The sequence below is a fragment of the Populus nigra genome, chromosome 9, assembly GCF_951802175.1.
Source record: "Populus nigra chromosome 9, ddPopNigr1.1, whole genome shotgun sequence".
NCBI classification, from domain to species: Eukaryota; Viridiplantae; Streptophyta; class Magnoliopsida; order Malpighiales; family Salicaceae; genus Populus; species Populus nigra.
The window spans coordinates 3,801,102-3,826,626 of NC_084860.1; the positions used below are offsets into that span (position 1 = coordinate 3,801,102).

The 25,525-nt window shown below is 34.2% G+C and overlaps 3 protein-coding genes across 7 annotated transcripts; 2 read left to right on the forward strand and 1 right to left on the reverse strand.

Annotated features, from left to right (window-relative positions):
- Positions 1-4,712: 4,712 nt before the first annotated feature.
- On the forward strand, positions 4,713-13,860 carry LOC133703722 (RNA polymerase II C-terminal domain phosphatase-like 1). The gene is made up of 17 exons (XM_062128336.1): positions 4,713-5,511; positions 6,521-6,997; positions 7,305-7,515; positions 7,683-7,840; positions 7,999-8,069; positions 8,220-8,325; positions 8,478-8,561; positions 8,794-9,426; positions 9,515-9,578; positions 9,893-10,020; positions 10,153-10,206; positions 10,948-11,044; positions 11,522-11,757; positions 11,859-11,945; positions 12,521-12,586; positions 12,704-12,777; positions 13,180-13,860. The coding sequence occupies exons 1-17, from the start codon at positions 5,194-5,196 to the stop codon at positions 13,286-13,288; spliced, it is 2,973 nt and encodes a 990-aa protein (XP_061984320.1). The 5' UTR covers positions 4,713-5,193; the 3' UTR covers positions 13,289-13,860.
- A 745-nt stretch (positions 13,861-14,605) lies between these two features.
- Positions 14,606-17,559, forward strand: LOC133703519 (clathrin light chain 2-like). Its single transcript, XM_062128101.1, has 3 exons — positions 14,606-15,159; positions 16,687-16,840; positions 16,930-17,559. The coding sequence occupies exons 1-3, from the start codon at positions 14,792-14,794 to the stop codon at positions 17,380-17,382; spliced, it is 975 nt and encodes a 324-aa protein (XP_061984085.1). The 5' UTR covers positions 14,606-14,791; the 3' UTR covers positions 17,383-17,559.
- Positions 17,560-18,053: 494 nt separating this feature from the next.
- LOC133703518 (putative serine/threonine-protein kinase) lies at positions 18,054-22,910 on the reverse strand. Of its 5 annotated transcripts, none has more exons than XM_062128100.1 (7): positions 22,754-22,910; positions 22,237-22,347; positions 21,108-21,220; positions 20,338-20,398; positions 19,855-20,092; positions 19,084-19,234; positions 18,054-18,671 (listed from the first exon to the last, which is right to left on the reverse strand). In XM_062128100.1, exons 2-7 carry the CDS (start codon positions 22,313-22,315, stop codon positions 18,342-18,344), a joined length of 972 nt encoding a protein of 323 aa, XP_061984084.1. In that variant the 5' UTR covers positions 22,316-22,347; positions 22,754-22,910; the 3' UTR covers positions 18,054-18,341. The 5 variants fall into 5 exon arrangements, with proteins under 5 accessions (XP_061984084.1, XP_061984083.1, XP_061984080.1 ...); XM_062128099.1 differs by having other exon boundaries at positions 18,054-18,662; positions 20,188-20,398; XM_062128096.1 differs by having other exon boundaries at positions 20,188-20,398.
- Between the last annotated feature and the right edge of the window lie 2,615 nt (positions 22,911-25,525).

Below are 25,525 nucleotides of genomic sequence, written 5' to 3' on the forward strand. Positions count from 1 at the left end.
AATTTGAGCCAGGAATATAAGATTTGGTCATTTAAAGATTATAACATGTAAGAGACTCGAAGACTTGGGTCATGCTCGTGTTGTTCAATAAAAGCTGTTTCTAATGGATTAATATAATCGTATAAAGATATTCATTCTACTTATATTTTGAAACATTTATGTCACCAAATTTTGCAACTTTTTGAAAGTCAAACAAGCAGTAATTCGAGAAAGAGAATGGAATAAGAGGAGGATAGCTAGAGGCACAAATGTTGGTTTGGAACCGCAACACATTGATAATATTATAGGTTGCATTTCTCTTTGTTAAATTATGTTTATTTTTCTTTTATTGTTCTCTCTTTTTTATCTTTTTAATTCTAAAATCTTTATGAAGAAGTTATGAAGACTTCACAAATAAATGAACTTTCTAGGTTATATCTTGGGGGCTAGTTTAAATGTGGGGTTTATTTTCTAAGCCCAATGTTTCCTCCAAACTAAGTTTTATATGGGAATAAAGAACACTCTAATGCTTAAGTTAATAAATATAAAGGTTAAAAAAATAATGAAGTTGTATGAAACATTTTTATACAATGCTTGTTGAATTGTATTGAATGATAGTTAACTGCCCTTGAATGGATAAAATATAACTTAACTTGCTTGCCTGGTGACCAAAGCATTTATAGACCCATGTCATTTCTGCTTACCTCATGAAGTGTGGAGAGTAGTGTTGCAGGTACCTCAGTGTGTGTGGAGAATTTGGTGATTATTGGTGGAGATTATGGTGCTTGCTAATTGAGAATTTGGTGATTGTTGGTGCTAGAAACAATCATTCATATAGAAATGTGGTGCATGTTTTGCATAGACAATGTGTGCTGCATAAGAATTTATCTATTACATATTCTTGAGAACTAAAAATTGCATAGAGGTGTGTGTCAGGGTAGGGGTAACCTGGCTTGGTAAGGAAGAAAAAAGAGAAAAGGAAAAGAGAGAGAGAAAAAAAAGAAAACCTATCATTTGAGCTAACTCAAACGACTAGAAGGTAATTGTCTGGCGCGTGTAATACACGCACTAAACGAATGAGCTGCCTTATGTATTTGGATAACATGTGTGACTTACTCTAGCTTTGTATGGTGGCTTTCCTTTATATTTGTAGATTTGTCTCTTTGATATCTTTCTAATAGTATTAGGGTATCATAATAGAAGCTCTAGTGCATCTCTAATGTCCCTTTCTTTCTTTCCTTTTCTTCTCCATTTTCTTTATCCTGCTTTGATTATTATGTATCCCATTTTTTTTCTTCTCTACCATTAGATCTTGCTCTTTTCTCTTGGTCATTTGATCTTATTACCAACCTAGTTGTTAGATATTCTTGTTTCTTCTTCTCTCATTGGATATGTATACAAGTTTCGATTGATTATGCAAAAATATTCATTTTTTTAAGAGATCGCATATTTAAGGGAGAGAGGGATTACTAAGTCTCAACCTAGCCATTTAGGCTAAGCTCAAATAGATAATAATTTATTTTTCTTTTTTTTTATATGCCATCACTTTAGACCATTTTTTTCCCTTCAAATACCCGAATAATCCATTCTCGTGACATATATTGCATATTAATAATCCTTTCAATTTTGTTTATTCCACGACAACAAAAATCTTACTCTTATTGATGTGCTTCTCCTTTTCCTTTGGTTAAATTTATTTGTGTCGTTAAAATAAGTTCTAACATGCATTTCTTTGTATAAATTGTAAAATAATAATAGTAATAACAACAACTTCAACAACAACAATAACTCAACATTACTAAAAAATAAGTGATTTGCAATCACAAAATTGGTCATAAATTTAAAGTTTTTGAAAATTTTGGTGGGACTCTAAAACCATAAAATTTATTAAAAATAAATAAATAAAAAATGTACTTCATCGTAAATAAAAATAAAAACAATAAATTCTAATTACCTGAAATGATTAATTTTTTAAAACAAAAAGATTATTAGCTAATAATAATAATTATCATCATAATTTTAAAATAAATTGTCAATATTAATTGCAACCATCATCTTTTTTAATTTAAATAACATAAACAAAATCTTTAAATTAGGTGTTAGTTGATCCATTTTAGTGAGAACTAGATTGATGGCCCGTGTTTGTCATGGCAAGGCTAATTTTTTTTAACGTAAAAAAAAATACTCATGTGATGCTAAAGTTTAAAAAAACAAGAAAAATCCAAGATTCGGGCTATTAACTATACTAGGTTTACTAAGCATAATTAATTTAATAATAAAATTTAAAAAAAACATGCAATGACAATAAATAAACGAACTAAAAAAAGACAATGATTAATTGTAAAAAAAATGAATGCTTGACAATATTATGAAAAGAAATTCTTATAATATTCTTAAAAGGTCTACATGATCTTATTTAATAATAAATAAAAAATTAAATGAGAACAAAATAACCCTATAAAAAGTAAAGTAAAAAAATAAAGCTTAATTCTTAACAAATCAAATTTTGAAGGAAAAAATTAAAAAAAAAATCAATTTTTAAAAAGGTTATAAAAACTTGACCTGAAGTAGTCAGCTAGGTTCGTGATCTGGTTGTGAGACCGGAATAACCTAGTAAAAATCAAATTGAATAAAATTATGAAGCTCAATTCTCAAATGAACACAATCCTAAACAACAAAACTTAAAAAAGAAATTAAAAAAGCAATGAAAAAAACGACTTGAGTCAACTTAGGTTAATTGCCAAAACCGCGATTCGGGACCTGAAATCTGAATAACCTCATAGAAATTAAATTGAAAAAAAATCATGAAGTCAAATCTTTATCAAACTCAATCTCTAACAAACCCATTGAAGATTAAAATTGAAAAAAGATTAATTGTAAGAAAGGACCTAAAAAAGATCGAAGTCAACTCGAGTTAATCTTTCAAACCCGTGACCTAGATCATGTGATCGAGATTACCCCATAAAAGGTAAACCCAAAAAAATTATGAAGCTAATTCTCAATCGACAAAATACTGAGGGATAAGATTAAGAAAAAAATCCATAAAAAAGCAACCCAAAACAAAGGAAATAACAATGAAAAGAATGAGAGCCAAATTTGATATAAAATTAAAATGAAACCAAATATCAAGGGATGCAATTGAAAAAAAAACCAATTAAGAAAATGCTTCAAAATAAAAGAAATAGCAATCAAAATAATAAAGACCAAATTTGATATATAAATCAAATAAAACAAAAGATTGAGGAATGAAATTAAAAGAAAAAATTAAATAAAAAAAGATTCAAAGCTAAACAAATAGCAATCAAGGTATTGAGGATCAAATTTGATATAAAAATAAAAGAACATGACACTTTTTAAACTTGGCAAGGTTGGCTCGAATTTTGAGGAAAAGATAGAGAAATAAAGTGTCGTTGAAACCAAACCACCACTGCCACGTGTCGCTTCCAATACCGCCGTGAAAATATGTGTTTGGCTACTGGGAGATACCTCATGCGCCGCCTAAATGCTCCAAGAGTTAAGGTATGAAAGCTTGAAGGGTAGAAAAATCTGACCTCTTACCTGAATGGTTCAAATGGTATTTATAATCCCTAAACTTTGTTATTTTGATGGAGTGCAGAAATTAAAGAGTCATTTTTTTTTATAACATTAATAAAATGAAAATATGGTAGGCTATTGAGAGACCCAAATATATTGAGTTTAGTAACTTGGCAAACCCATGTTGACTTAAACTCGGTATATTGTTGAACTCAAATATATTAGGTTTAACAACTTACCACACCCAAGACGCCTTGAGCTCAACACATGGCTAAACCCAAGTATATTAGGTCTGACAACTTGCCAGATCCATGATACATTAGGCTTAGCGTATGGCTGAACTCAGGTATATTAGGTCTAACAGTTTATTGAACCTAGGATGCCTTGGACTCAACATATGGCTAAACCTAAATATGTTGAGTTTGACAACTTATCAAACCCATGTTGACTTAGGTTCAGCATATAGTTGAACCCTAATATATTAAGGTTGATAGCTTACAAGGTTCATGCCACCTTTAGCTGAACACATGGCTAAACTCAAATATATTGAGTTCTATCAATTTGTTAGATTCAAGTTAATTTGAGCTTCAAAATATGACTGAGTCTAGTATATTAAGTTTTAAACTCTTTCAAATATAAAATATAGAGCCAAAAGTTTAACTCTTTGATGACATTTTATATACTGTAAGTATTTTTAGGATATTTTTTCAATATTAATTACTTAGTGTAGTAAATAAGAGGATATCCCTTATTTATTTTTGCATATTTTTTATAAATTGAATTTTATTTAAAATTAAAATCAATTTTTTTAAAAATAATTTCAAATTTAAAAATTTCAACTCACAAAGTCTCAAATCAAGCTATAAATAAGTAATTTTATTTTTTTATACTTTGCTTTAAAGTAAATTAGTAAAAGATAGAAAAAAACCCTGGAGGTTTCATCCATGGTTTAGCAACAAGGGTGATAATCCCTCGTATCTCTCTTTGTGGAAAAGGTTCCAGAAACAAATCGAAGAAAAATTCTAAAATTTCGTGTGCAATTTTAATTTTAATTTTATTTTTTGGGATTTCTCACAACCACAAAAAAAAAAGAAAAAAGAAAAAAAGAAGAAATTAGAATAGAAACCCCCACCCGACGTAGAGTCCTACTTCATGTTAACTTGTGTTTTCCTTTTATATTTTTGGGGGGGCTTAATAATATAATTTCTTATCGGACTAAACCAAACCACAACGCTTGGAGTGCTATTCTTGACCTTTCCCTATCTGGATCTAGGGTTTCTCTCCCTTTTCTCTGCAGACTTCACCATCTTCAACTAAAGAGAAAACAAACAAACAAACCCTAGCTAGCTCCACCTTGACTTTTAGACTGGTAATTTTATCAATCAATATCATCATCGAAGGAACTTTCTAGTGTTTTGATTTTTGGATCATCATCATCAATTTACAGATCTATCCGTGTTCATCTTAAAAATCTGACCAAAAACAACAAAAAAAGTTTCCTTAATTTTGTTCCTATTTCCCTCGAGATCTTTTTCCTGTTGTAATTTCAAGGAAATCGGATTCAGATCATATAATGACTTTCTTTCATGGGAATTTATGATCTTTGATGGACTTCGAATCAAAAGCTTGAAACTTTGAAGCAAAGATTGGAAATTTTTTTGGGGGGTTTTGTGGAAAAAGATGTATAAATCAGTGGTGTATAAAGGAGAGGAGTTACTGGGAGAGGTTGAAATATATGCACAAGAACAACAGCAAGAAGAAGAAGAGAACAAGAACAAGAGGAAGAGAGTAATTGATGAGATAGTGAAGGGAATCAGAATTAGCCACTTCTCACAAGCTAGTGAGAGATGTCCACCACTTGCAGTGCTTCATACAATTACATCTATTGGTGTTTGCTTCAAAATGGAAGAGTCAACAGCATCATCATCAACAAAGATCTCCTCTCAACAAGAATCGCCGCTTCGCCTTTTGCTCTCCTCCTGTATCCAAGAAAACAAGGTATAGCTAATTAATAATAATGAACTTAATAATCAATTTAAAGGAAGCCCATTAAAGGATTTGATCGAAATCATTGGATTAAACCAGAAAAAGTTTCAAATTTTATAACCCAGTTAACTGGGTTTGTTGTACACGGGACTCTGGACAGCTTTGAACAAGGACCCAGAACCCAATTGATTTTTCTCAGACAGTTTTCGGTGAATGATCCTCAAGTTTGTGGCAAATTTGTGAACTTTATTAAGTAATTAATTTGACCCAGATGATTATGAGCTGAATTTCTTGACAATTTTGCCATGATATCATGAGAACTGCCCGAACTAACTATATTTTTCCCAGTAAATTGTTATGAACAATTGAAGTGAAGATGTGCTTTCATGGAATTTGAAAGTGAATAATATGTGCTGTCATGGGATCTTAATGCTAAAGATAGAACTAATTTTATCATGAGAATCATGTGTTGCTGATATAGCTGCTTCATATGGAGTTGAATATTTGCTTCTATAGGAAGCAACTTTGGGGTTTTGCTGAAATTGAATATTGAGTGAATAGAAGCCTGGAATTTTGGATAGTTACTCTGCAATATTGCCCTCTTATTCTCGTTTTATGGCTGAGGGACTTGAACAGAAACTAAGAGGAGGCTTTTTTGCTGGCTTTGTCTCATTTTGTCAAGGGTTTATTGATTGTTGATGTAGAATAAAAAATTAATGATTATGCACGAATGATTTTTCTGACATTGGTCTTGTTGTTAGTTTGAGAAGAAACCTGGGTTGTTATGATCTGGCCTTAGTACGAATTGCACCATTATGATTATATGAAACATGACTTCTGGTAATTTGTTAGTCATGTTGTTTTATTGTATTGAAAGCTTTCTTTTGTTCACTATGCTTATTCTTCCTTCTCGTTGTTCATGTTCATGTTCATGTGCATCAGCAGATTTATGTTGAATTCTTTTTCTTCTTTTTTCATGCTCTTCCTTCTTTTTGGATATTGATGGTGATGTTATTTTCAGACTGCAGTAATGCATCTGGGAGGTGAGGAGCTCCATTTGGTTGCAATGCCCTCCAGGAGAAATGAAAGAAAGCATCCATGTTTCTGGGGATTCAATGTTGCATCAGGACTTTATGATTCTTGTCTTGTCATGCTGAACCTCAGATGCCTTGGCATTGTATTTGATCTTGATGAAACTCTCATAGTTGCAAATACAATGCGCTCATTTGAAGATAAAATTGAAGCTTTGCAGAAGAAAATAAGCACCGAGGTGGACCAACAGCGAATTCTTGCTATTATTTCAGAGATCAAGAGGTATCAGGATGACAAGATCATTTTGAAGCAATACTTGGAAAATGATCAGGTTATTGAAAATGGAAAGGTGATCAAAACACAGTTTGAGGTCGTCCCGGCCGCGTCTGACAACCATCAACCTTTGGTTCGCCCATTGATACGGTTGCCAGAGAAAAACATAATTTTTACTCGCATCAATCCACAGGTGTGTACTTCATGGATTCTAGAGTGAGACAAGCTGCAACCTTGTTTTGATGTTCTCTGTACTGCTGTTTTTTTTAACCATGTCACTGCCTCGAAAAAGTTATCATTTGTCTAGTTCCTATTTGCCATTTAGTAGATATGTAATGATCTTTTTTTGCTACAACAATGAATTTAGATTTTTTTGGAATTTGTTTCAGGAATCGATAGGCTACTACATGCTCAACAATGTTTGATAATATTTAGTTTCTGCTGAACATGTGCATTAATTTTGGTCCAAATAAAAGGATTTTTGTTTTATTATTATGTAGATTCGTGATACAAGTGTACTTGTGAGGTTGAGACCTGCCTGGGAGGATCTTAGAAGCTACTTGACTGCAAGAGGGCGCAAGCGTTTTGAGGTTTATGTTTGCACAATGGCTGAAAGAGATTATGCTTTAGAAATGTGGAGGCTTTTGGATCCAGAATCAAACTTGATAAACTCAAATGAATTGCTAGATCGGATTGTGTGCGTCAGCTCTGGTATGTGGCATCCAGCTTGCAGATGGCTTCTACTCTTTTAGCTGGTTATGGAGTCAGATGTAGTTTGTTAACAGGACTTTTTTGCTCACTGTTGAAAGTCTTACAAATGCATGAGCAAGCATGCTCATTTATGCTAATGCTTATTTTATTTGTGTATGTAATTACAGGTTCAAGAAAGTCATTATTCAATGTCTTTCAAGATGGAATATGCCATCCTAAGATGGCACTTGTGATTGATGACCGCATGAACGTGTGGGATGAGAAGGATCAATCGCGTGTGCACGTGGTTCCTGCTTTTGCTCCTTATTATGCTCCTCAAGCTGAAGTATAAACTATATGCACTTTGTTTGGTGTAAACTTCAACATTGCAATAATGCTCGCACACACTACTCACTCAAAACACCCACGCCCACACAACACATGCTTATGCACTATTTTCCATGTTGTAGTAGCACCCACTCATCATATGTCTTCGTGTCATAGGCAAATAATGCTGTTCCAATCTTGTGCGTTGCGAGAAATGTTGCTTGCAATGTTAGAGGTGGTTTCTTCAAGTAAGAATACAAAATCTGAAGGGCATTTATTTACTCCCACACTCCTATATATTTCACCATTCTACTTGTGTTACCAATTAATTTTGGATCAATTTTGTTTATGCTTGTGATATTGTTTGGGCATAGCATGACCTTGGAATATGACTGCAGAGAATTTGATGAGGGTCTTCTGCAGAAGATACCTGAGGTTGCATATGAAGATGATACCAGTAATATTCCTTCTCCTCCTGATGTGAGCAACTACTTAGTTTCAGAGGTTAGTCATGGCAACTTTCTTTGCATTTGAAGTCATGATGTCAGAATGTGTTGTTACACTCTGCTATGAATATACACAATTTTATGATCACCTAGCAGACTTAATATGCTCTCTTTTTTCCTGTTCATAATTAAATTTCTTATGGCATTCAGGATGATGCTTCTGCTGCAAATGGAAACAGAGATCCACCTTCTTTTGACAGCATGGCAGATGCTGAGGTTGAAAGGCGGCTAAAGGTATTTAGACCTGTGTATATTGATGCATGTTTGTTTGGAAAACTGCAAGTTCAGACAAAAAAGTACATGTTCATTTGGTTTACAAAGGCCTATGGGAGTGCTGAAGCTGTGATATGGAAAACTTTTGTTTTATATTTCCTGATCTTTCTGAGGTGAATGTGTGTTGTCTATGTGTGCATTCAAGTTGAAATGGGGTTTCTTTCTATGCTTTATTTTTTCCCCAAAATTCCAGGAAGCAGTTTCAGCTTCTTCAACAATCCCCTCAACAATTCCTTCAACAGTCAGCAGCTTAGATCCAAGGCTTCTTCAGTCTCTCCAATACGCAGTGGCATCTTCTTCAAGCTTGATGCCAGCATCACAACCATCAATGCTGGCATCACAACAGCCAGTGCCAGCATCACAATCATCAATGATGCCATTTCCCAACACACAGTTCCCTCAGGTGGCTCCACTAGTTAAACAGTTAGCCCAGGTTGTTCATCCAGAACCAAGCTTGCAGAGTTCTCCTGCTCGAGAAGAAGGTGAAGTACCTGAATCTGAATTAGATCCTGATACAAGGAGGCGGCTTCTCATATTACAACATGGGCAAGATTCAAGAGACAATGCACCAAGTGAATCCCCATTTCCTGCAAGACCTTCAGCACCAGTGTCAGCTGCACATGTGCAATCTCGTGGAAGCTGGGTTCCAGTGGAGGAAGAGATGACCCCAAGGCAACTTAACCGAACACCCAGAGAATTTCCTCTAGATTCAGATCCAATGAATATTGAAAAGCACCAAACTCATCATCCATCCTTTTTTCCCAAGGTTGAGAGTAATATCCCATCTGATAGGATGATTCATGAGAATCAAAGACTGCCAAAAGAGGTAACTTTCCTTTGCAGCGTCCCACTTTAGCCTACTTTTACCTGTAACTGATGAAGAATATCAAACTTCCACGATCATTTATTTGCAGGCACCTTACAGAAACGATCGGATGAGGCCAAACCATTCAACTCCCAATTATCATTCTTTCCAAGGTGAGTGATGATATATTTCTTCTCTTAAAAATGGAACCATATTGTGTACAGCATCAATCTCATGTTGCCTATCAGCAAGAGTAGGATTGGACTGATGCTATCACTTAGCTTGAATTTCCTGTGTTTTTTTTTTTTGAAGGAATCTTCTATATTAATTTGTTTGACATATAAGCTTTGTTAGCTTTTGCAACAGTTGCAATGACTTTTGCAATATTGCTTTTGGTGTTTTTGGTTTGTTTCCTTATAGATTTAGTTACTTAGTGCAATGAACTTAATTTTGTTACCTGAAGTCATATTTTGAGTTTTTGTTGAAGTGGAGGAGACTCCATTGAGTAGATCATCCAGCAACAGGGACCTTGACTTGGAATCTGAACGTGCTTTTACAATTTCTGAAACTCCAGTTGAAGTTTTGCAAGAAATTGCGATGAAGTGTGAAACCAAGGTAAGGGGACAGGTTATATTTTGGAGCTTAAGTTAGACTGAACAATTTATGCACCTTAACCTTTATGTTCCATCTAAGCTTTTCTTTTCTTCCATTTTTCTCACTCAACTTTAATTTAATGGAAATCTACAGGTGGAATTCAGGCCTGCTTTGGTTGCTAGCATAGATCTGCAGTTCTCCATTGAGGTTTTCTCAACTCACTGGCTTAAAACTTAAATTGTTGCTTTATTATCAGTAATATGAAATTTGTGTATGTTCAATCAGAAGTAATTGATCCTTTCTTTTTTAAAATATGGGATTTGCGCTGCAATTTATTTTCTTAAATTCATGGAATACAGTGTTTAGTTTGTCTATATGGTGGGATGATCCATGTATATTTTAACCTTTTCACTTGCACAACATTTACTAGCTTGTGAAAGAACTTGAAGACATTTCTGGGCAAGACTATTTGAAATTGATACACAATTAGCATACTGATCTCTGATAAATCTATACAAAAGCAATTTGGCACCCAAGCAAACATCAAATAGTTTGCATTCCAGTCATTTTAAATAACCAAATGGAAGATAGAACTATGATGGCATTTTTTTATAACCCGGTAACTGCATTTTACTTACCTAGCTTATCCAAATAATAACTCTTTTCTAATACTGAAAAGGATGCACAGTCACCTTACATGGAATACAGTGCGCCTAACGCCCTGAAGAATGAGGAAATTAAAGGATTGCCAACTCCATGTAATTTATTAGGTAGCTGTATGAAACTGTAAAAATCCAATATGTTCTTTTAGTTCTTAACTGATATCATTGTATGTCTTTTGCTTAAAAAACAAGAAAAAAAGGAGGGGAGAGAAGGCCACAAAGGACATGATTTGCTAATAGAGAAATGGTATGGCTGCTTATCCTTTCTGTTTTTTACTTTTTGCAGGCTTGGTTTGCAGGAGAAAAGGTTGGTGAAGGAACTGGTAAAACAAGAAGAGAAGCCCAACGTCAGGCAGCTGAGGGTTCTATTAAGAAGTTAGCTGGTAAGATCTCTTTTACTACTTGTTAGTATTCAAAGTCATTGAGTTGAATCAGCCTTCTGATTATTTGCATGCTTGTCTTTGCGCATTGTCAATGTTGTGCCTGTCCAGTGTATCATACAGCTGCTCAGCTAAGTTCTCCATGGAATTTGTTGTTTATAATATCTGGTGCTTACTATTGTAACTGATGTGTATAACATGGAATCTAGTCTGCAGCTATTCAGTTTTTAAAGCTTAAGACTGCTCTGAGCTTGTGGTCTTGATCAGAATCCAAGTTGAGCTGGTTGCTTACCAGTGCGCTAAATGTCTTGAAACCTGCCATATGATGCACTTTTTAATATTAACTTAGCATGTCATGTGTCTCATTCGTTGTTATGCACGGGTGATGTTCTTAAAGTTTGATGTTTCAATATCTTTGACACTGGAAATTCCTTGTCCTAACATCTCTGCTCAGTGATGCTGATGACAATGTTTGTGCAGGCATATATATGTTGCGTGCGAAGCCTGATTCTGGGCCCATGCATGGGGATTCAAGTAGATATCCTAGTGCAAACGACAATGGTTTCTTGGGTAATATGAATTTATTTGGAAATCAGCCTTTGCCTAAAGATGAGCTAGTTGCATATTCAGCTGCTTCAGAGCCATCCAGGCTTCTGGATCCAAGGCTGGAAGGCTCTAAGAAATCATCGGGTTCTGTCACTGCACTCAAAGAATTTGTAAGTTCCAATGAGTTAGGCATGACTCTGCTATGTTTCAATGGTTATTAAATATGTTTTTATTACTGATATGTCATGGATTGGCATTTAATTGTCCACAGTGCACGATGGAGGGACTTGGAGTAAATTTTTTGGCACAGACTCCACTTTCAGCTAATTCAATACCAGGAGAGGAAGTACATGCACAGGTTTGTATTTGAACACACTTTTTTCCTTTAAAATTTTCTTTTCCTTCTTACATATACTTTTCCCTTTAGTTTTTTCACAAGATCTTGACTCCAGCCAAAAAAGTTGCAGAGTTTTTACGGAATTCCTTTTCTTATCTCAAGGAAACCGACTGAATTAGGGGTCCTCTATTTTATAGGGTAACAATCCATATGAGAAAGAATTTAGAACCATAATTCCATTCACCTTGAGTTGACATTTTGTAGGTTTATGTTTTCCTGGACTTCATTTTGCACATTTGGTTTGTGTGACTGTCCCTTGGTCATGAATTAATATTTTCGCATGTAAGAACAAAAGAAGGAAGTTGCTCTAGCTATTGAAGGTCTACATGTGTTTGGAGAGTTTAAGCCAACTGAAACAGCAAGGGTTATTTCTTGTTTGAGCTGCCAATCAATAATTGCATGGTTTGTTTGAGTGGAAGAAAATGGCATTGTTTTTCCTTTTGCTCGTCATTTGACTTTCAGATCTTATCGTTATCAATCATTTTCCAACACAGCTCCAATGAACTTTTTTTTTATCTGTTTATATCATGGCTTAGGTTGAAATAGATGGACAGGTTCTTGGGAAGGGGATTGGGTCGACATGGGATGAAGCTAAGATGCAGGTATGTATTGTTTCATATTCAGAATCATCTTTTGTGGGACCAAAATTTATATTTTTTATTAAATCTTTATATATCTTTATTTCATCTGGCTGAGCACTCAAAACATTCTTTTCCCAGGCTGCCGAAAAGGCTCTTGGAAGTCTAAGAACAATGTTCGGTCATTATACACAGAAACGACAGGGTTCCCCTAGGTTTGTGATTTTGTGATTGCTTATTCTTCTCATTTGAACATTAGTTGCATGCTACCTCAATATACTTTATCTTAACAGGCACTATTCCATTCACTATTAATCTCCACCACCTGGCACGAATGATGGTTTTTTTTGCTAACTGCTGTTATGGCTCTGCACTACAAAATTAAAAACTAATAAGAAAGTTGACATGTATAAACAGTAGACATTGCAGCTTTGTCCTTAAAGTTCCATGGTTTACTTGTCTTCCCAAATCATCATTGAATAATGAGTAGTCTCCTTATCATCTCTTTTGTTTCGATTTACTAGCTCAAAGATAGTTTGTGCGGGGAGCATGGATTTCCAGCTTGTATTTTATTTTCTGTTTTTATTTCTTATTTTATATTTTTTATAATGTTTTAGGCCAATGCAAGGGATGCCAAATAAACGTCTAAAGCAAGAGTTTCCGCGAGGTCTGCAGCGCATGCCCCCTTCTGCTAGATATCACAAGAATGCTCCTCCTGTTCCTTGAAGACCATACAGTACCTCCTTTTTCCCACTGTGTTGTAATAAATGCCGATTGTTTGATCCCGAGCCACCAGTTGAATCAATGGTTAAGTCTTTTGCGATGTGTAACATGAATCCAAGAAGAGCCCCCCCCACCTGACCAAATCTTATTGCAGAGTTTTTTCCAAGTGACTGCAATTCTGTGATGTTCATATATTTGTGATTTCCAGCTGCTTTTGTCTCAACTCTCCGCGTCAAAATGCACAGAAGACTTGTGCATCAAGAAGGGCAAGGGCTACAAAGACCCGATCACTGCTGGGCAGTCGATGCTGCCATTGCCTTGGGAGAAGTCACTAGGTCCGGACTGTTTATGATGTGTGCATGTTTAACCGAAGTAAAAAATTGATGATGGAGAGTAGTTTCTGGCTACATGCTCAAAGTCTCGGAACATACTTACTATTGACAGTGTTGATGTAAAAAATCTAACCAGTCAGTTTATGTTGGCTCTCTCCACCTTACCGGATAAGTTCGATCTTGAGTTTAACCTAATAAGCAAACGTAACAGCTTCATTTGTTTAAATGGGTTTAAATTTGTCATTCTCTCGTCCATTTCAGTCCCCTGGTGATTTTGTGGAAACAGTTCTAGTCACCTTTAATTGACCTGGTTATCTTGTTCCAGTTCGATAAAACAAAACAAATCAAGCTGGAACAGATTTAATCTCTCTAAGAATCTTGGCTTCTTATGGAAATTCCTTCCAAATTCCGGCAAGAAAGTTCTAGTTTTGTTCTTGTTTTTTTATTTAATATTGTTTAGTTTTATAGTATAGTATCTTTATATAATGTTATATCTCAGGTTAAAATTTTAGGATAATTGCTGATAATATTTTTATAATTTTGTTTAAAAAGGTTATTTTATTGTGTTTTTTTAAGATAATTTTTATTTTACTTTTATCTTTCAATAATAAATTTATCAAGTTTTATTATTATTATTATTATTATTATACACTTGCATACTTAAATATTTTAAAATAAATATAATGCAGACCCGCAGCACGTAGCGCAGCAAAGTATAGAGCTCCCCTATTTGTCAACCGAAAAATCCATGAAAGAAAAGGAGGCATGGCCTTTAGCCCACTGATGAGATACCTTACTACTTTGACGTCTGCGTTAAGCTAAGAAAACAACGTCGTTTTCGGGAGCCAGCCACCAAATCTTTTATTTGTTTTTTTCACTTAAAGACAGTAAAAGTAAAAGTAAAAGTAAAAGTAAAATTGTTTCGTTTCGTTTCGTTTCCTCTCATTTCTGTCGAGAGTCGTCACCAGCAGTATATAAATAGTAAAAAAGAAAAAGGAAAGGCGAGCGAACTGCATCTCTTCAAAGTCACCACCTTGGCCTGGTTTGGCTTGGCTAACACACAGAGAGAGAAAGAATCCAAAATCTTACAAAAGAAACAAACCTGTGCTTATTTCTAGAGAGATAAATTCTTTGATTTCCAACTTTTTAGAGAGAGAAACACAAAACCAGTAAAATGGCTGCCTTTGATGCATTTGAAGACATTCAACCTTCAAATCACACACCTTTCGATGAAGTAGACGATGAGAGCTACTCCAACTTCGGCTCTTACTCCACCGCCGCTGCCGCTCCAGGTGAGTTCTCCGGAGGAGGTGTGCCCGTCGATCACGTCAGTTCTTCTCCTGATGTGTTCGGGTTCGGATCTGATGCGGATCCCGGTTACTCTCATCAGAGTCCGTTCGGGTCGGTACATGTTGAGAACGGGAATGGTAGTAATGGATATAATGGAGCGGACGATGGCTTCTTTGTGAGTGATGGACCGATCCTTCCTCCGCCTACTGAAATGGAGCCTGAAGAGGGTTTCGCTCTTCGCGAGTGGCGTCGGTGAGATATATTTTTTCGTTAGTTCATTTGATTGTTTTATTTCCTTTTAGATCTGTTGGTTTCTTTATATATAGCAGAGGAAGTGAATTGAATGATCTGTTAATAGCAAGTGATTAGCTTCAGACTTTAGCGTTAATTTGTAACTTAGTTTGCGCGTTAGGTTATATATACTTTGATATTGGAGTTATAAGGAAGTGGATTCCGGTACTGATCTTGGCGGTCCATGCTTGGAATTGGTGATTTCAAGTTGAGCTGCGTGGAATGGAATTGGGAAAGAATGCTGCTTGAATCCATATTTCAGCTGAGCTTTGACTTTCCAGTTCCGATTTAGTCAGTTGTTTGGTCCTGATGCATGTATGGGATTTTGTTTTGGTGCATATTGTACCGGGTTTGGTGTTTCACTATTGACTGTTAGTTGACTGATTTGTTTTAGGATGAGAGCTTGATTTAATGTCATCTTTTAGAAGCTATTAGCAAGTAGGGGCAATAAACGACAACTCTGGTACCAATTTTGGTGTTCTAATCTCTGCTTGCAATTAAGTCTTGTGAGATTGACACTGCAGTTTTATGCCTAGGGATTTTGGATTTTGGATTTGTAGTTTTATATTTTGAGCTTTGAGGAATTGTCCGAGTGGTAAGTGCTTTATGCCTCAGTGCTATCAGATAATGAATTGTGAGAGTTTGCTAGTTGAATCAATTGGAATTGAGTTGTGGCTATGTTAGCTATTTGAATTGAGCGCTGATGGATCATTTACGATTACTCAACTTTTTTTATCATAGCCTATGCATTTATTGAGGTGCCAATTTTGGTTATTTTGACAATTCTCTATGGAAGCACTTGGGATTATACAAATTGGACAATTTACTTATTTTAGGATTTTGTTTGTAGATTTCTGAGAACATTCCTATATCTGTGTAGTTATTCACTCTGTTGAATGGGCTGAAGCATGGTTGTAAACTACAAATTACCAGATGGTATGTTAGCTGCTTTGGCAAGTCATTTATAGTGGAAGGTTGATGTGAAGATGGAAAGAAATCTTCACTTGTTTCTCGTTGTTTGTCACATCTACCTGATTCAGGTATCAAACATGTTTCCTTGCAAATATCCAGTGAAGAGGGATTCAATCCCTGGCATATCGAAGTATTGCTGGTGGTCTGCTATGAATTTGTCATGAAATTATAGAAATTTTGAAAGATTCATAAGCATATAATATGTTTTGGAGAGATCAATCGTCTCTTAAGTTTCTGTGATGATGCATGTCTTGTCAACACTCTTAATATACAGTAATTTGTTATTCCAAAAAGGAATTAGTAACATATCATCGGCATGTAAATTCACATCTCTCTTGGAAGTTTCTGTTCATCAAGATTTATCACCTGTTTGGGTTGGGCAGTCAAAAATATCCATTAATGTTGTTATTCCTGCAGGGACCACTCACTGTTCAGAAAATGATAGGTGCATGTGTGTCCATAATTCTCCAGAACCTTTCCGCTTATCCAATTTATGACCTGTTTTGAGTTTTGCAGTCAAAATGCCATGCATCTTGAGGAAAAAGAGAAGAGAGAGAAGGACATGAGGAAAAAGATAATTGAAGAAGGGGAGGAGTATATACGTGGTTTCTATGAGAAGAGGAAGCTCAATATTGAGACCATCATAGCGACTAACAGAGAAAGGGAGAAGGTAATTGTTTCAAAGAGTTTTGGATCTGCTAGGTTTTTATGTATATACCATTTTACATATTTTGATGATGAGTATCTGTATTGGAACAGTTGTACTTGGCCAATCAAGAGAAATTCCACAAAGAGGCAGACAAACAGTACTGGAAAGCAATAGCGGAGCTTATTCCTCGCGAGGTTCCTAATATTGAGAAGAAGAGAGGCAAGAAGGATAAGGATCAAGATAAGATGCCATCAATTACCGTAATCCAGGGCCCAAAGCCTGGAAAACCCACTGATCTTTCAAGGTTGCGCCATTTACTTGTTAAGCTGAAGCATACACCCCCACCTCATATGATTCCACCCCCACCTCCTCCAAAAGATGCCAAAGATGGGAAGGAAGGAAAAGATGCAACAGCAGGTGCAACTTTGTCAGGAACAAAGGGGGAGGCTGCTCCAGTTGCCAAAGAAGCCACAGCAAATGGTTCCTCCAACACGCCCAAAGAAGATGTTGCTGCTGCCAATGCCCAGCCTGTCGCAGAAGCAGAGTCAACACCAGCTGCCTAATCCCTCACATCTCTCTCTTTCCACAGTTGTTCAGCTCTATATTCTTTTGTATCATCTTTATCAAGGTTTTATTTTGTTGTTCGGCGTCTCTCCTGTCGTTGAAAATGACTAGGTATGGAGGCTCGTCCGGCTTTACTCTCTTTTTTGGGCATATATTATATGGACCGAGATTTGAAATGGGTTTTGTTTTATTAAAATTCAATTTATTTATTTTTTTTTGATTAAAATTAATTTTTATTTTTTGTTTTGATGTGCTGATTTTAAAAATAGATTTTAAAAAATAAAAAATTATTATTTTAATATATTTTTAAATAAAAAAATATTTTGACCCGTTATAGTTTTTGTTTTATGGAACAATTCTTCTAGACAGCCTCGTTTCTCTTTCGGCCATTATCAGAGAAGACCTGTGGGAAAGCTACCGAACTCGTTTGTGTTGAACATGAGGGCTGATTTTTTTGGCTGATTCCAGGTTTCCAAAAAAAATTAGAGCATTGCTAAGATTTTTGAGGCTCGGAAACCATGATATTCAGCATAGATGGGAAATGGCAAGGGGAAATTAAGCTTGCCATGCTGTGATAATGAAACCAAACCGACCAGCACTAGGAAGAAGATGCTACTGCCGAATTGTTCGTTGATGTATAAACCTTGAAGGGTTGAAGTGTCTCAGGTCGGGTCCCAAAAGTAAATTTATTTTAATTACAAAATTAAATAGATTATTTATGATTATCAAAATTAAGTAAAAAAAAAAATTAGGGAATAAACCCACGGTTAAATTAGCACTGCTAGTTGAACCGAAGCCTGGCATCGAGTATGATCATCTTCCTAGAAATGAACTGTGTGTGTGAACCTATAACTGAACACTGATAAAGAGTAATGAAATACGTGTGCCCTAGTAACTAGTTCCTGTTGTTCTCCACCTCGGACATTTTGATGCTTAATAGCAAATACTAGGTTATACTTCATCTGGGGGTCACCTCAGTGATTCTAACTGGAACAGAGCTCATCTGGTAGCGAGTAGAATCGGCATAAGATCCTTTCGTGGAAGAAGGCCCCCCACTGGGACTGTCTGAATCTTGGAAGAAACCTGGAGCAGTTAGTTCCTTGTCATTTAGCTGGATTTGCCTCGAGAGCATGTCAACTACCTGGGTCATGATTGGCCTTCGGTTTGCCGCTGATTGGGTGCAGAAAAAGGCTACTTTTATGTACCTAATGACTTCCTCCTCGGGAAACTCTCCCATCTCTGGATCCACAAGTTCCAAGTGTTTCCCTTCTTCGTGAAGCTGCCATGCCTACAGAACAGGCATGAGTCATCAAACAGTTCAGGATTGCTAATGAACAATATCAGATCCAGCAAGGAAAATTAGGCTTCATTCAATATAGCTCTCTTCCTATTCCAGAGCTTATTGCTGTTTTTGACATTTAAATTAATCCACTATATCTTATGAAAAGGCATATTGATTACTCTGAGCAGAAACGTAAAATTTCTGATGTTGATCTGTTACCTCCGTAATCATGAGGAAAATATTCTACTTCCTGAACTATAACCAGGAGATACAACAAGAAACAGGAGATTGAAGTTACAAAATGAATCCATACTATGAAAAGCTGCAACATTCTGGTGATCATAATGGCAATATAAAATATGATTTTGAAAGCTACGAGGAAGTATATTTGAAGATTGCAGAAGTAAAATCGACGTACCCATTCTAAGAGTAACTTCTGCGTCCCTCCCCAGCTTGGTTTTGCACTACTTCTGCCACTAACTATTTCAAGGATAAGGACCCCAAAGCTGTATACATCAGCCTTCATTGTTAACTGACCACCCAATGCATATTCTGGTGCCAAATAACCACTGCATAAGAAAAAACAGAACAAGGTGATGCTTATCTGGTTTCCCTTGCAACACAAAACTTACAGAGAAACCACAGGGACAAAATCAGAATGAACGAGTAATGACACTCCAACTAGGAAACAGACAGGTAAACAAAATTAAAGAATAAGAAACACATGAAAGGTTTATTTCATGAAGTGAAACTGAAGAGCCTGTCAGTACTATAGATCTAGGAACAACCTTTCTTTTCTTTTAAGAAATGTATTTCAAAGTTCCAACAATGAAGAGATTGTTTTTGACCCAGGGTCTGATAGAAACTATATATGGGATTGTTGATGGCTTCAAAAAATGAATTGCATCTAATTCTCAGATGATTTTTAACTAGTCAGAAATTATTCTGCATGATCATTAAGGAAGTAACATCATTGATGCTCACAATGCAGCATTACTTGTTTAGTGTATGTAGTTCCCTCCGCTATCATTACAGGAGGAAGCAAAAATATTTTTTGAACTTTAGCAACTTAGAGGACTGAAAGACAAACTTATTGATTATGAGGATTTAGCAATTCATCACTGCTGCTCAGTGGTTTGTCTAAAGCAACTGCTTAAAGTAAAATACTGTCAAAAGAACAGCAACGTACGTTGTTCCTGCAATTCTTGTGCTAATATGGGTGATATTATCTGGGAACAGTTTAGCCAACCCAAAGTCTCCAATTTTTGGGTTGAAGTCTTTGTCAAGGAGTATATTGCTAGCTTTGATGTCTCTATGCACAATATGTGGAACCACTTCTTTGTGAAGGAAATCAAGACCCCTAGCAATACCCAAGCAAATAGCAGATCTTCTTCCCCAGTCTAGTTTAATATCTGTACTCCTTGAACCTGAAAGGGATAGCACATTATTGTACATTTCTGTCTTGCCATGATAGGAAATAACCAGAGTTCAGCTTTCACAATAAAATTTCTGTTCAAATTACCTAGCAATGCACGATCAAGGCTGTTATTTTCTACATATTCATACACTAGAATCCGATTAGTTCCTTGAGCACAGCACCCTATCAACTCAACAAGATTTGGATGCTTAACTTTTGATATAGTTTTGATTTCATTCAAAAATTCCCGCGCACCTTGATTTGATTGAGCAGAAAGTGGCTTCACAGCAACTTGTGTTCCACTTTTGAGGGTTCCCTAGCAACAATTTCAAGTAGAAAATAAGTCTTTATAAATGTAAATTGGTCAAAAAGACGAGTGCATCTTCGATACAATGATACCAAAATATAGATAATGTCTTGTCATTCGAGAATGATAACTGAGACAATTGAGTTAAATATTAGTTTAGGAAAGAAACTGGCAAAGAGAGTCCTAAAGATTGGTGTTTTAAGCTCTCTTCAACAAAATTAGAGCAAAATGAGCTTAAGTAAACACATGAGAGATATCAATAGGAGAATCTCAGAATATCTCAAGTAGCAGAATAGTTTTCCATCATACTTATATGATAATTATGGATGAGCATTACGTGGTTGACAAAAATCATAGTGTATTTGATTGCAACATAAGTATATAACTTCAAGCATAGTAAGAATTTGAATAGATTAGGAAAGAAGCGGTGTAGATTGTTGCATGCTTCATGTTTTGCCACGATAAGTTTTGAAACAGACCATGACTTTTTCCTTTACGACTCCATTCAATGATTTCAGGTTGCAAGTTATGACAACAATGAATGAAAAAAGACCATGAAATTTAGATAGGAAACACATTGCAAAGAAAAGAAAGCTATGTGTTTCATTATTGAATGAATTCCAAAGGATAGTATAAGTTCGTCACTTTCAACAAAATCAACAAGCTAATTAATTTGATATCATTGTTATAGCTAAACCATCTGAAAATTTCTGACCACCTTGTAGACGGTACCAAAACCTCCTTGTCCTATCTTATTGCTTGTGTGGAAGTTATCTGTTGCTGATCTTAATTCCTTGTAGGACAAATGATTAATATCCTGAAGCAAATCACCTACCAACGACAAAAAGAGGAAGCATCATAAAGAAGTTGCAAGGAGAAAATCACAGTTTAATGATACATGAGAAAGGATTTTTTTTTTTGTGTGTGTGTGGGGGGGGGGGGGTATCAATTTGAATTATGGTTAAATTATTACAATTGATTGATTGACAGCTAGAATTTGAAAGAAAAAAAGCACTAAGATAGTGCTGGCAAAGTGCGATCTTGATTAAATAATCTGTAACATATATAACTGTAGAAAAAATGGCCCTTATGGTATCTGTATTAGATTGTAGATGAACCACAAAGTTATAATACAGGTCATGCATTTGTTGCATTAGAATATATGCCATGTGCACTGGCACTGCAACAATACATGAGAAAGTTTTATATTCTGTCTGCATGTATTGTAGCTTAAAAATCTGACTTGTCTGACACAATGTCTAAAACCCAGAATGTATTGTAGCTTAAGAATCTGACTTGTCTGACACGGTGTCTAAATCCCAGAACAGCCAAAGAATCTAGCAGAAGCCAGCACATTTGTAGAATGTTCAAGTCACAAATGACAGCCCCACAAGCATCAATGATAGTCATTAATCTTGCCCAAAAACAATTCAGCAAAATCTACATGTTAGACGAGTAGATTACACGCTTAGGCTCTGAAAATCTGGGCTAATAATACCATCCCTCCCCAAAACTGGCACTTAATGCAATAGAGTAAAATCTACATGTTAGATTTTCCAACCTTAGTAGCATCAGGTTATGCACTTATGGGAAATCTGAGCTATAATAGTATTATTCTTACTAAAAAATTGCCAGCAAAGATTGTGACAGTACTGAAAGAGCAGAAAGATAACAGTTCACCATGATTGAAACTCTAATGCATGAGTTAGTTCCTTTTCGATCGACGACTAATGTAATGAAAAAACATGCCACTCTCACAAAACAAACATAACAGGATATAGATTTGAATTTGCATCTTCTTCTTTAGTAGTTCATAAATCTTGTTAAATAATTGACAAAATTCTCACCATCTATACCATGAAGAGTCCCCGCAGCAGTCCCATTTTTACTATCTACCCTTGGTCCTCCAAAACAGCTACACCTCATATCCGCGCGCCGCAATTTATGACCTCTGTCTTCTACATCACACAGTTATCAACCTTCCAAGATTAAAAAGGTGACTCCTTACTGAAATCCTTGATTTTGCAATAAATGCTTAAACTAAAACTTCCAATGATAAACCAAACTACATTCTCAAATTACCATATCTTGATTACATGTAATTACTTTGAATTCTAACTAGCCTTTCCCTGATCACAAAAAGAAAAAAAAAAAAAGGAAAGAAAGAAAAAGGAAAGCTACCCTTTTGAAAGTTTCATACTTTTCTTTAATCAAACCTAATCCCACTTTTTCTAGCTCAAAGATATCTCTCAATATGAACTTTTCTTTCAGACTATTAAGAACCCTTTACTTCAACTTCTATGCAAAGCAAAAAAGAACAGGAACAAGAAAGGATTAAGATGGTACTTAAGAAGAGGTCATTACCTGATTAAATGCATAAACAAGGTGGTTAAGAAGTCTCCAAGTTGTACAGTTTCTATATGAAAAATAATGATAGAGAAACACAGAGCATGAAATTGAATCCAAAATTTTGAGTATTTCCTTTTCTTTTCTTTTCTTTTATGAATACTGTTGAGGTTTTGAACAAAACTTTCTGAATATTTTATGCCGTCTATGGCCCCTGTGGCCTCTACGTGTGGGACCTGGTCGCCAGCCAGTCATTTCTTTTACTTGTTTCTGTCATCTCGTCTTTGATTTCACATTTGGACCGATTCGCTTTCAGCCTTGTAGTCCATTCTACCCAATTCGTCGTGTAAAATTTTGACTTAGAATTATTATTTAAAAGCCGTTTTTTATAAGTAATTCATAATTAAAAGAATTCTAATTAAAAATAAATTTGTTAAAAATAAATTTTAATAGTTTTTCTAGCGAGATAAGTAGTCTAAGTAGAATTCATAAGTTAAGAATTAAAATTTTTAATTTTTCATCAAATTTAGATTCTATTCTATTCTATAATAAAAATTTTATTCGGATCAAAATTTATTTCTAATAAAATATATTTATAACTTTTCTGTGAGTCAAGACTAAAATGTTAAAAAATAATTTAAATTAATTTACAAAAATCATAGTAAATTCAAATTTTAAGTTATTATTGATATGTGGTTGGTCTTTGAACTTTCTGTTATCATTTAAAGGATTTTATTTAATTTGACTATATAAAGTCAATATAAAATATATGCTTTTAGATTAGTTTTTATAAGAAATATATACACTACAAGAAAATGGTGTTCTACTGTATAATTAAATAGCACAATTGAAATTTCTCAAGTTTTTTTTTTGTGATTTTCAGGGATTTTTTTAGAAAAGAAAATAGTGTTTTACAATACAAATGGCACAATTGAAATTTTCTGTAAACATTTTATTGTAACGGTGACAAATCTTTAAGTTTTGGTTGTTTTTTATTTTTATTTTAGAAAAAAAAAATTTATATTTTTTTATATATACTTAATATTTTTATTGTTTTATATTTGATTTTTTTTATATATTTGATTCCTTATTATTTTTTTATCACACTCTTTTTTAAAACAATTAATGATGCAATAGTATTTATTTTAAAAAATAAGAATAATTAATGAATTAAATTCAATATGCATTAAGAAAATAAAACATATTGTGTATTCTTTTTTAAAAAAATTACCTTTTGGTTCTAGTTTTAGGATAGAAGTTTTTTGAAATTCAATCAATGAAAATTTTAAAAATTGTTACTGAGCTGTAAAAAATAAATGTTATAAAAATTACAAAAAAAATTAATTAGATTAAACATTTTTATTGTGCTGGGAGGGTCTCTGTTGAATATTCCAGGAATTCACCATGAGCCTCCTTAAAAAGTCTTCAGGACGGCAGTGGTCAAAGTGCACAGTTGAATTTAGAATTTTGCTCTTTCATTTTCTAGGATTTCTAATTATTCAAGGTGTTGACCATTGTGAAATCATGAAACTCTACCTATAATGAACAATAATTTGACAAATTTTCAAAACTTTTATAACTTTGCCGACCAAATTTATGAGGGGACTGTTTCCTAATTGTTTCTTTACCATTTATATAAAAATATATCAAAATAATATTCTTTTTAAAATTTCATTTTAAAAATTAATGTATGAAAATTATTAAAAATTTCTAAAAATTTTCAATTTTATATTTTTCAAGCAAGGAAAATTTTAAAACAAGTTATGCAAATAAAAAGCATTAGTAAAAGGAAAAAAAATAATGTTTAGCTGATGAAATGAAATGAAAACAAAAGCAAAAAAAAATAGTTTTTGTCAACCCAAATCAGTATAATATACATGTAGCCATTATAATTAAGGCTGAGTCAGCCCAAGATATTTTGTTAAACTCATAACACAAATAAAAAGATTGGAATAATCCAATAAAAAAATATTATAAAAAAACTCGTGACCTTAGTTAAACCCAAAGCACCTAGTCTGAAAAAACCTTTAAGTTCAATTCTCAATCAATTAATTATTGAAAGATAAAATTAAAAAAAATCATTATACAAAAAGATTAAAAAACTAAAAATTAAAAGAATGAGAATCATAATTGAAAAATATAATAAATATTATATTTGATTGAATGTGAAATTGAAAAGAAAAATAAATAAAGTAAAAGGACTAAAAGAAATTCAAAAGAACAATGATCAAAACTGACATAAAAAATAAAATCAATGTTTTGATTGAAGAATGAAATTGAAAAGAATAATAGTTTTACAAAAGAACAAAAAACAAAGATTAAAAATCAAAATAATAAGGATCAAATAGGAAAACATAATATCATTAATCTAAATTGAATAAGGATAAAATTGAGAACAAATAAAACTTCTATAAAAGAGCCATGACTATATATTTGAAATCAAAAGAATAAGAACTTGAGTTAAAATATTAGCAATCAAAAAAGTCAAGTTATAATTTTTATGGAGGGGAGAGAAAAAAAATAGGTTCAAATATGACAAATCAAACCACCACCAGACACATACGCTGCACCAAAAAAAAAAAGAACACATCGATGCTTTTAACAACACTGCGAAATGGCATTTTTAAATGCTTGGAAGCGCCGCACATGACACCCAGCAGGCACAGGTGCCTCCCATGTGTATCTAGATGCATCATACGCTCATGTTCTTTTGTTTATTTAATTATTTATTCAAATACTAAATTATCCCCAGTCTAGCATATTAATATAAAAAAAAACCTTTGAAAAAAA

Bases quoted from the DNA above. Each gene is read 5' to 3' on its own strand.
- LOC133703722 (XM_062128336.1), top strand. From the start codon at position 5,194: ATGTATAAATCAGTGGTGTATAAAGGAGAGGAGTTACTGGGAGAGGTT. The intron at 10,207-10,947 runs GTTTTCTCAACT...TACTTTTTGCAG, and splicing joins ATCTGCAGTTCTCCATTGAG to GCTTGGTTTGCAGGAGAAAA. The intron at 11,045-11,521 runs GTAAGATCTCTT...ATGTTTGTGCAG, and splicing joins TTCTATTAAGAAGTTAGCTG to GCATATATATGTTGCGTGCG.
- LOC133703519 (XM_062128101.1), top strand. From the start codon at position 14,792: ATGGCTGCCTTTGATGCATTTGAAGACATTCAACCTTCAAATCACACA. The intron at 15,160-16,686 runs GTGAGATATATT...TGAGTTTTGCAG, and splicing joins GCTCTTCGCGAGTGGCGTCG to TCAAAATGCCATGCATCTTG. The intron at 16,841-16,929 runs GTAATTGTTTCA...GTATTGGAACAG, and splicing joins CTAACAGAGAAAGGGAGAAG to TTGTACTTGGCCAATCAAGA.
- LOC133703518 (XM_062128096.1), bottom strand. From the start codon at position 22,315: ATGAGGTGTAGCTGTTTTGGAGGACCAAGGGTAGATAGTAAAAATGGG. The intron at 21,221-22,236 runs GTGAGAATTTTG...TGTCGTTGGTAG, and splicing joins GACTCTTCATGGTATAGATG to GTGATTTGCTTCAGGATATT. The intron at 19,235-19,854 runs GTACGTTGCTGT...TTTCTTATGCAG, and splicing joins ACAAGAATTGCAGGAACAAC to TGGTTATTTGGCACCAGAAT.